Here is a 10037-nt window from a genome sequence, read left to right as displayed (position 1 = left end):
TTTTATAGAATCACAACTCCAAAGCTTTTAAGAGGTGGGAGCATGGACTGGGCACTTGCGGACTTGACTTTTCATTCCTCGAACAGGTAGCAAACACAAATTTCCACTAACACGTAGCTAGTTTGAACTTTGAACTTGAAACAAATTGCACAGAGAATCACTGATCTGCCTTCTTCCCCAACCCAAAGTCCGGCGGCATGAGTTCCGCCACCCGCCGCGCCGCGGGCCTCGCCCTGAGCTCCTCCCACCACGCCCTCACGCACGGGCGCTCCTCCACGAGCGCCGCGTGCTCGGTCTCCATGAAGTAACGCATGAGCGGGAAGTGGCTGAGGTCAGCGAGGCTGACGGAGTCCCCCGCGAGGTACCTCGACGCCGACAGCCGCGCCTCGTACACGTCGAACACCTTGCCGAGCTTCCGGACGTCCTCGTCCACGGCCGCCTGGTCGACGGCACGGCCGGTGAGCGGGGAGACGATGCACTGCATCACGATGGCGGCCGCCAGTGGGTGGTGCTGCTGGGCCTCCACCTCCAGCCACACGTCCACCATGGCCGCCGACCCCGGGGAGCCGTCCCCGGTAAGGAGCTCCGGCTTGTGCTTCCGGAGCACGTGCCTCGCGATGGCACGCGATTCTGCACGCACGGGACGGTATATAGATGATCGGTAGAAAGGAGAAGTGGAATTGGGGAAGTTTAGTTACCGAAGAGCGTGAGATCGTCGTCAGCTTCTTGGAGAACGGGCACCTGGCCGAAGGGGTTCTTCCGGGCGAGGAAGTCCGGCAGGCGGTGGTCGCCGGCCTCGCGGCTCAAGGGCACGAGCTCGTACTCGACGCCGGCCTCCTCCAGGCACAGCACGGCGCGCGCCACGAACGGCGACACCACCGCCCACCCGTACACCTTTACCGCCGGTGCCATGGCCGCTGGCTGCTGCGTGCGACTGCGATCGACCTCTAGTCCTCTCTACTCGGTGAGGGCAGGAGGGTAGTAGTGGAGCGATGGTTTACGTCTACGTACGAGCAGGCTTCAATGTTTGCGCGCCCGTGGTATTGGATTCTGCCGTCGATCTCTGGCCTACACGAGCTGTAAATTAAAGTAGGTACGGAGTACGGAGTAGCATTTTACAAACAAAACTGGTTTGGTGAGACGTCGTATGATCAGTTTGCCGGCCGGACGCAGATCCTTTGACGATCTTCCTGCCAGTTTGCCATCGACCTGCGAGACTGCTTACCTTTCTTCTTTTCAAAGACCAAGTACAATAAATATACGATACTCCTTCCGTCCATGAATAACCATACTTTTATGTTTTTGTACTACGCCAATTGATCCATTTTGTTGAAAAGAAAAGTAGCAGACACATATGACATTAAATCGGAATATTATGAAACTGTATTTCAAAACGAATACAGTGATACTAGTTTGTTGTCTTAAATGTTGGTACGTTTTACAATAAAGTCGACTTTAATTTTTTTTTGACTTAGAACAAACTTATAAGTACACTTATTTCTAGACAGAGAAAGTAGTACAACATGAGCACCACAGGCCATATGTACTAGCACATTGAATATGACCTGACCCCTTCTTTTTGGCTTTTAGTTAGGATGGGTTTCCTCGAGAAGTTGTCTTTCTCTGACTTCCTGAAGAAATCGCATGTGAAATTTTGCTAGGTTTTCAGATTAATTTAGGCTAGTTTTTGTTATGACAAAGGGATTATAGGCCATCTTCTTTTTGGCTACAAAATTTCACGTGCGTCTTCTCCAGGAAACTGGAGGAGAGCAACTTCTCAGAGAAACCCGTCTTGAATCTTGGATCTTTGATGATTTATTCTGCAAAGGTAGTTGTCCTTTGTTTCATCGTTGTAGCAAGCATTTTGTTTGCCACTTGATTGTGTTATTATTCCATGTAATACACTAGAATTCGACAATTCAGTACATTGTTGTTTGAAATTTCACACCATCGAAAGTGGTGCATCAAGTAACGGACGCGGGTCGTCTGATTTAAGGTGCAGTCATTGACGGATGGACCCAGGTCCACTTTTCATTGACTGTCACTAACGTCGCGTGTGGGGATCCATCTTCCTCCCTGTCTGTCTCTACTGTTTCCCCTCTCAAGATCGCCGTCTCTTTCCTTTGAACCCTGATGTCCAATCCGGTAATCCAGTATTCCAGTTGTTTGTTTCGTGATGCCAGCGGGGAAGGGTTAAGGAAAATATTTTGATCTCAGCATAAAGCAAATTAAGAAGAGAGGCGTGTCGTGCTCGGGCAGGAGAGGTCTGTGCTGAGGAAAAGAAGAGCAGTAGAGCTCTGACTTAACACGCAGCAACAGACTACGAGACACGCATATATATCCCAGGATTCGGTTTCGGTGACTGAACACGAGACATGTCACGAATTACTGTATGTCCTAACGCCAACGGCCAGTCATAGCCTCATAGGATCACTCGATCGTCACGAAATTACTGGTACTAGACAGTCTAGACGTACCCAAATGGTAATTTGCCATGGAACACGAATACCACGTGCCCGTCCGTTCCATAATTTTTGTTTCAAATTTGCCTAAAAATGAATGTATCTATTTCTAAAAAGTGTCTAAGTACATGTAAGATTTCGACAAGAATTATGAAACGGAGGAGGCAGTAGCTTATTTCTCCAAAAGCATGACATGAGTTTTCTCTTTCGCGGCAAAACAAGCATATCCCAAGCACCACCGAATCCAGAATTAATCATCAACCCATCAACCCAGGTAGCTTAGCTAGTAGCTGCTACACGAGAAGGTTAAGCAGACGAGGCTGTGAATCCGATCCGGAGGAGGAGCACCCTTGTTCAAGTTCCCGATCACCGCCGCCGCCACGATGCCGATCCTCCTCCTGATCCGACGGCGCCGAGCGGTTCAAGTCCAGCGTCGTGTGCTCCTCCACCTCCACGGCGCCGCGGGCCGGCAGCCTGTGGCGGCGCATGTGGCCGCCCAGCGCCTGGCCCATGGGGAACTCGAGCCCGCACACGGCGCACTCGTGCTGCGGCGGCTCCCGACGAGCCTTACCGTGCGCGCTCGCCGCTGCGGGCGGCAGCGCGTTGTGCCGCCGCGTGTGGCCCGTCCGGTGGCCCCCGAGCGCCTGGAACGACGGGAACCGCCTGCCGCACGTCCTGCACTCGAACGTGCCTTCGGCGGCACCCCGGACCCCGACGCCCGGTGATGATCGCCCGCCGCCGCCGGCAGAAGAGCCTGGGCTTAGCGCCAGCGCGAGCCCCTGCTGCTCCTGCGCCAGCGTCATCCGTGTCGAAATCTCCTTGGACGCCCACGAACACCAAGTTTTGCAATTTAAAGCCGTCGTTTGCACGGTGGGTGTGCACTGTGCGCGGCCTCTAGCAGCACGCGTTCATTTTCTTTTACTTCGCACGGATCGATCAGTGCGTAGAGTGAGTGAGTTGCGAAACGCGATCCGGGCTAAGTCGGCGGGGAGAGCGACAGGTATGCTATTCATGTCCTTTGCTAGCAGCTTGGAACGGGATGGAAAGCTGTGGGAATCGTGTGTGAGCTGCGTTTGGCGATCGACATGGCGTCGTTGTCACCCCCAGAACATACAAACTTACTTTGCTTTGCTTGCTCCCGTCCCGTGGCCGCGTATCTTCTGCGGGTTCCGAACCTGCCAGATCGAGCTCACCAAACGCTCATCCTGACGTCCTCGTACCCAGCCTCATGTGTGTGTGTATACGTCAAACGCCGATGTGTTTGGTTTCGGTGGAAAGTGTACAGGTGGCTCATTACCCGTTTATTTATGAATTGATTTTTAGTACCAGTATAGTAGAGTATACAAGCATGGTAAAGAATGGGTCCAATCACAATTCACAATCTTTGTCTACACTCACAAAACTGACCAACCAGGGAATGTCGCCAGAACCATGCGGCTCTACACATACATAGTTTCAGACTCCCTTTTCCTTCTTTGTTAACAAAATGAACACATCCATCCCGCGCATACAAGTGATAAGGATGCCACTTCCGTCTTCCATCTCGGAAGCACAACACGTCACATTAGAAGAGATTTGGCAAAGTGCTCTCTTGCTGTTGTTAGGGCCTGAACTATGGTCTGCACGAAGAAAGCTCTAACTTGTAAGTTCAGTCAAAGCAGGCGCTTCGTTTTAGGCCATAGCAACCAGTTTGATCAGGTGAAAAAGATCATGTCTGCAACCTACCTGCTCAGCGATTGATGTACCGCCCTCTGCTCCATGAGCTGATACCTTATCAGCTATCACACTTCCTTCTGTTTCTAGGACAATCCTGTGCAATCATTCAAGGAAAACGAGTGTAACTAAGCAAAGGAATATGCAAATAATTACAATGCTCAATATCAGTCGTATCTGGCATGCAGGCAAAGACTTGCTGAAACACTTCGCCTTTTCAAATTGAAAAAAATAACAAAACGACAAGCTTGTTATTCCTGATCCTGGGAGTCCAAGCCATCGTCTCATTTATCAAAAACTTGCCAGTTGCCACAAAGGGAATATTTGAGGTACACAAAACCTATTTTCTTAATTAAAGTAATGCAACTTCCTTTTGGAAGTACAGGTACTAATCGAATCCATTTTTCATGCATCCATTTCAGAAGACCGGTTTTTGCTATTAATAGGTAGATGCACAAGGTCAAGTGATTATAGAATAGATGAATAAAAATAAATATACAAATAAAAGGAATAGCAACCATTAACATCTAGTAAGATTAGGATTACCCTCCATCAACAATTTCATCAAGGCATAATAGGATCAGGTCCAGATTTTCAAGTGCTGTTCTTTTCTCGACATTATTTCTGAAACAAATGAGTAGGAACATGATATCAGTAAATCAGATATTAACATAGCAATATGTAATTAATAAATCATTACAAAATAGTATAGCAAAATAGATTGAGCATAACCTAAGAATAAGGTCAACAGCGTCAGTGAATCCCTGAAGAACTGATGCTAAAATAAGTTCATTCTCCTCATCTCCTCCAGTAACAAAAAAGTGCAGGTCTTGGATGAATTTATACACAACAATGTGACCATCAAACATTACAATCTCAGCTGTAAAGGGGGAAAACAACAAGGAAACTGAATGACCTGAACAAGTGTGAAATAAAAAATTGCATACAGATAAAATAAAAAAAAAGCTCCAAACAGCCCCACATCTCATGTTTAGGTAGAAAATCATAGTAACTTCTGGCCTTGGGAACATGTTTGCTATCTAATTTGCATCAGAAACCCTTTTGCAAAAACTTGGTAGATAAACAGAACGCTTTGACAAGTTCGACTAGCAACTTCCAAAATTCTGGTGAAGCAAATAAGATGCACAAGGTTACAAATCCGCCAACCGAGGTTTGAGTATCACTTCTAAATTAAGTTTGAACTGTGGAGGGGATACATCAATTACCCCGCACCCACCTTGCACGTTGTTGCAGGTTTACTAAACAATCATTTTTTTTCTAATTAACATATATGAAAAGATTAACAGACAAGTGCAAAAGGAACCCTATGTTGGTTAATATAGAGTGTTTCTATATGAAGGTTATAAACAGCGTTCCCAAACGACACCCCTGTATAAGAGCATATGGAAAAGGAAAATAGAGAATTCTGTCTATGTGACACATCAGTGTAAGATATCAAACATGTTAATTTACCATTTGAGAAATACAGCATTGTGTACTCCACATTGGACTACTAGAACTAAGATTGATCATTACATATTTGTACGAATCGCCTTCTACGTTCTTCAAAAATAGAAAAAAGAAGAAGAATACAAGTTACCTTCTGCCCCAGAATTTGCTTTCTGGGTCTTCACGAAGACCGACTTCTCGAAGGCCAGCTTCGACGAGAGCACGGGCCAATCATCTGTGTAGTACTTGACGGCGACGCGCTTTCCCTCGGAATCCAGCAACAGAATGTTCTTCACCGAAGGACAGGATTCCTACACGAACAAAATCATAAGGATCGACTGAAGGCAACAACAAAAAAAGACGCACGATCTGACTTGAGGCCACCGTCAAACAGATCCCGATTTGCACCTGCGTCAAAACAGTCTCCCGCCGCAAACTGACAGGAATAGACGAGAGGTAGGAGCTGTGCCTTATGAACTGAATCTTTGCGAAGCCATCGTATGGGCACCTCCCCCGACCGCGGCCGAACGCGCCGGATCGGGGCAAATCAAGAGACCAACTGTACGGCAAGCGCACGCGACAGACCCGAGAGAGAATAGAGGAGGAGACGGAGGAGAGTGTCGGAGGGCGGTGAATTCGCTTACCATTTGGAAAGGCGGACGGAATCGCTGGAACCGCGGGGGAGCGAGACGGTGGACGAGATCTCCGGCGGTTGGGCAGCGCAGGCCAAACGAGACGGGGGGACGCACGGCAGGACGAGTGAGCTGAACGAAACGTCGTAGCAAGCACGAGTAGACTATACTCCCCTCCATGGGCTTTGCTGATCCGGCCCAAAGCGTTGTATACACGCTTAGGGGGCCGGGCCGACGTAGACGTTAGACCGCATTGTGCACTTTTTGCCTGGTTTCTGTGCCGGATATTGTCTGTGTTTTTTCTTACCCGCAAAAACAAAAAAACTTTCGGTGACACAAAATTATACTCACTCCGATTCGTATTAATTGTCGAAATATTGCATATATCTAAACGCTTTTTAACCATAGATACATTTATTATGGGTAAATTTGAGACAATTAATATGGATCGGATGGAGTAATCAAATCTGGGTTCATTGTACTCCCACCCTCCAAGCTGATTAATCCATATTTGGAAATCTTCGATGCAAAAGCAAAGAGAACAATTCTTTTTCAAGAAAATACTTTGCAAAATAGATTTACAGCTCAAGAGAATTGCGCAGGTTTCGAATGGTAGGAATGCATTCATGGTAGTTAATGCAGATTTGGAAACCGACATATAAGTGAGGCACAGTTTAAAATAGAGTTTAAAAGTAACCTTATAATCATAAAAAAATGGAACTAATAACTTGTGATGAAGAGAGAATATTAGATAATGAGTGCAACCGGTAAAGAAATCTCCATGAACGCATAAATGATCGCAAAAAATGAGAAGCTTACAACTAAGCTATAGGCCTCGAAAGTGAAAGCAGGTCCCTGATGTTTAATAGTCAGTGACTGCAGTGCATCCCTCAACTTGTCAATGCCACATCATCCTAGTCACACCATCTTTCTTTCTTTCTTGAAAAGGGGTTGTGTATTAGATCAAGGTAACACGCATGAGGTTGTCCAACACGCAGGTCGGCACCAAATCATGCACAACACTCGAAAACAACCCAGTAAAACTAAAACTGGACAAACCATGAGCCACAGAGTTTGCATTGCGAGAGATTTTCAAGAAACGGCATTCGAGAAAACCAGCAGTTAACTCTTTTATATCTTCAACAATTGTTGTGATTCTGGACTTCTTTCCCTGCAACTCAAAGCAGCAATTAATCACGGAAGCACAATCACTCTCCAGGCAGATGTGTTGCTGCATGGTGCTTGCCATAACCCGAAGTCCTTCAACACACGCAAGAGCCTCTGCTTCTTCCGTGTCAACACACTTTGAGCTCATACCCCGATCAGACCAGATCGGCTTCCCCAGGTGATCACGAGCGAGCGCACCCCAGGACACTGACCCTGTGTCAGAGATGAAGGTAGCATCAACATTTTATTTAGCCCATCCAGTATCAGGTGGAGTCCAGATCTCTTTATTTCGGTTTGGCTTCTCTCGGTGGATACAAGTATTCTGGTGCACCAGAGCTTTTCCTCTGACATGTCAACCAAGAATTCATTTCATTTGATCAAAATGAAATGAAATCCAATTTTTGATAGGATTTCATTTGGTTGAATTTGAATTTCGGGTTGAAACATCATGTTTGTTTACCACATGGAATTGAAGAGTGAGAGACAATTCTAAAGAAATGATGACTTTTAGAGAGAAATTGAGACTAGTTATAGTGTGATTTCATGTAATTTAAGATTGAATTTCTGTGGCTAATTCTGTGCCAACCAAACAAGTTGCTTTGTGGAATTCAAAATGAATTTTACAATTCTATACCCAAATGATGGGTGACAAACGAGCTGTAAGATCACTCACTCCATCGAGTAGGGTCTCCCCCAAAGCAGGTAGCAAGATAATTTTGCAAGAACTCTACGGAGCCAGCAATATTAGCATCCCCTTTACCAAAAAATTACATCATTTCGGTGGTGCCAAGCACACCACCATAAGAGCATCAGTTTTTGTCTCATGGTATGATCGACCTTGTCCAGAGTACAGAGCACCCAATGTTTACCTGTGTACATGACGGCCTTTTCAGGAGGTAAGGTCCTTGTCACACCATCATAGCAATTATCCTCACCACAACTTCGAAAATTTTAGCTAATGAAGTATCAGTAAAAACCAATCCAGAGGAGCAATCTTATTCCTGTGTTGATGATCCCACTCAGGTATCTTGTGGAATAGTAAAATATATAATACACACGTATATGGTAACTAGTAAGGTGACCGTGCGATGCTACGGAATATAACAAAAGTCGGATACTTCCTCCGTTCAACAAAGGATGTGTCAACTTTGACTAAATTTGAATGCATATATACATTAAGTCATGTCTAGATACATTCAAATTTTGACAAATTTGAGACATTTTTTGTTGGACGGAGGGAGTATTATTTTTGTTTCGCTTTCCTACTGAACCTTAACACTCTCTTAAAATATGTTCTTCAGATCTCAGATGTGATATTTTGACCACCATTTTGTTTAAAAATAGTTTGTTTCTCATCGAAACAAACTATAAGACATTATACGAGTATATTTCAAGAAAGATTTAGTAGGACAAGCTGATGTTGTCAATGTTCATAACCGATAGCAATGCATTTTGAAATGACAATAAAAATAAAATGTTTGATGAACACAGATTTTGAAAAGGCAAGTACTTTTGGAATGAAGGTAGTAATATATAAAATAAGCTGAGGTATGACTTGAAACATGATGATATATTTCCGGTAATCATCCGAGGTCATATAGGTTAATCATCAAGTTACTATCCCCAAGAGCAGAAAGCCCTTGTAATTTCTTGAATGAAACCGACAGCTTCAATTTTGGGAGTGCTGAAAGACTACAGGTTAACACTCAAGGGAATAAGGAATCCAGTCTCCTTTAACATTTCAGCATGAATCTTTCACCACAGAAAGTCTATATATTGGTTTGCCAAATAGTTCACAGGAGATATAAAAAGAGAAAGTTAAATGAATAAGCTCCAACCACAAGCTCATATTGGTTGGCGAATAGACTCCGAACTCATCAAACAGATGCTTCAATACCAACCCTCGGCGCACATCCCATTCAACACCCCAGTCTCATATTCTAGACATGGTGAAGAAAAAAACAGAAGTGAATCTGTTTAGCCTTAGAGCACAATAAGCTGGTCCTGGAAACAACTCCATGCCATGTAATGTTCACATCAAAATAAGAAAAACCGTATGCAAATATACTCCCTCCGTCCCATATTAAGTGTCGAAATATTACATGTATCTAAACGCCTTTTAGACATAAATACATTCATATTTGAACAAATTTGAGTCACTTAATATGAGACGGAGGAAGTATTTGCCAAATAATATACACTGATATGTGGCCTTCAGAAATAAAATTACCATTTCTATGTCCAATGTAAAAGCCGAAAATTAACACTAGCATGTAAATGATACTATAGAATGCAAGGTATTATCCTAGCATAAGCCAGGCAGTTGGGCCTTGCGGTATCCTTAGGAAATATGAGTGTCACATGGAGAATTAGAAATTATGTAAGCATACATTTGTAGTTCGTGTAACCATCGCCCTCATACTGGATGCCGTTCACCGTGGGGCACTTGCACACTCTGCCCAACAGATATCTTTACTAATTTAGCATTTAAGCTCAGCCAGTTATGAGGGGGAAAATAACTTATGAGCGGTACTGATCCATGGAGTTTCCAAAAAATGAAAAAAATTTAACTGATCCATGGAGTTTCCAGAAATTAATGAAGCAGACTATTTGT

General features: G+C 44.8%; 3 protein-coding genes across 3 annotated transcripts; all 3 read right to left on the bottom strand.

Annotated features, from left to right (window-relative positions):
* Nucleotides 1-43: 43 nt before the first annotated feature.
* On the bottom strand, nucleotides 44-1073 carry LOC100838691 (glutathione S-transferase 4). The gene is made up of 2 exons (XM_003568247.3): nucleotides 699-1073; nucleotides 44-630 (listed from the first exon to the last, which is right to left on the bottom strand). The coding sequence occupies exons 1-2, from the start codon at nucleotides 910-912 to the stop codon at nucleotides 158-160; spliced, it is 687 nt and encodes a 228-aa protein (XP_003568295.1). The 5' UTR covers nucleotides 913-1073; the 3' UTR covers nucleotides 44-157.
* Nucleotides 1074-2474: 1401 nt separating this feature from the next.
* On the bottom strand, nucleotides 2475-3447 carry LOC100838387 (zinc finger protein ZAT8). The gene has a single exon (XM_003568246.4). The coding sequence runs from the start codon at nucleotides 3263-3265 to the stop codon at nucleotides 2756-2758; it is 510 nt and encodes a 169-aa protein (XP_003568294.1). The 5' UTR covers nucleotides 3266-3447; the 3' UTR covers nucleotides 2475-2755.
* A 288-nt stretch (nucleotides 3448-3735) lies between these two features.
* Nucleotides 3736-6430, bottom strand: LOC100838092 (coatomer subunit zeta-1). Its single transcript, XM_003568245.4, has 6 exons — nucleotides 6269-6430; nucleotides 5776-5935; nucleotides 4908-5055; nucleotides 4722-4799; nucleotides 4188-4272; nucleotides 3736-4081 (listed from the first exon to the last, which is right to left on the bottom strand). The coding sequence occupies exons 1-6, from the start codon at nucleotides 6269-6271 to the stop codon at nucleotides 4022-4024; spliced, it is 534 nt and encodes a 177-aa protein (XP_003568293.1). The 5' UTR covers nucleotides 6272-6430; the 3' UTR covers nucleotides 3736-4021.
* Between the last annotated feature and the right edge of the window lie 3607 nt (nucleotides 6431-10037).

The sequence above is a fragment of the Brachypodium distachyon genome, chromosome 2, assembly GCF_000005505.3.
Source record: "Brachypodium distachyon strain Bd21 chromosome 2, Brachypodium_distachyon_v3.0, whole genome shotgun sequence".
Lineage (NCBI taxonomy): Eukaryota > Viridiplantae > Streptophyta > Magnoliopsida > Poales > Poaceae > Brachypodium > Brachypodium distachyon.
Note: the sequence above shows the minus strand (reverse complement) of the source record. Positions and strands in the feature narration are given on the sequence as shown.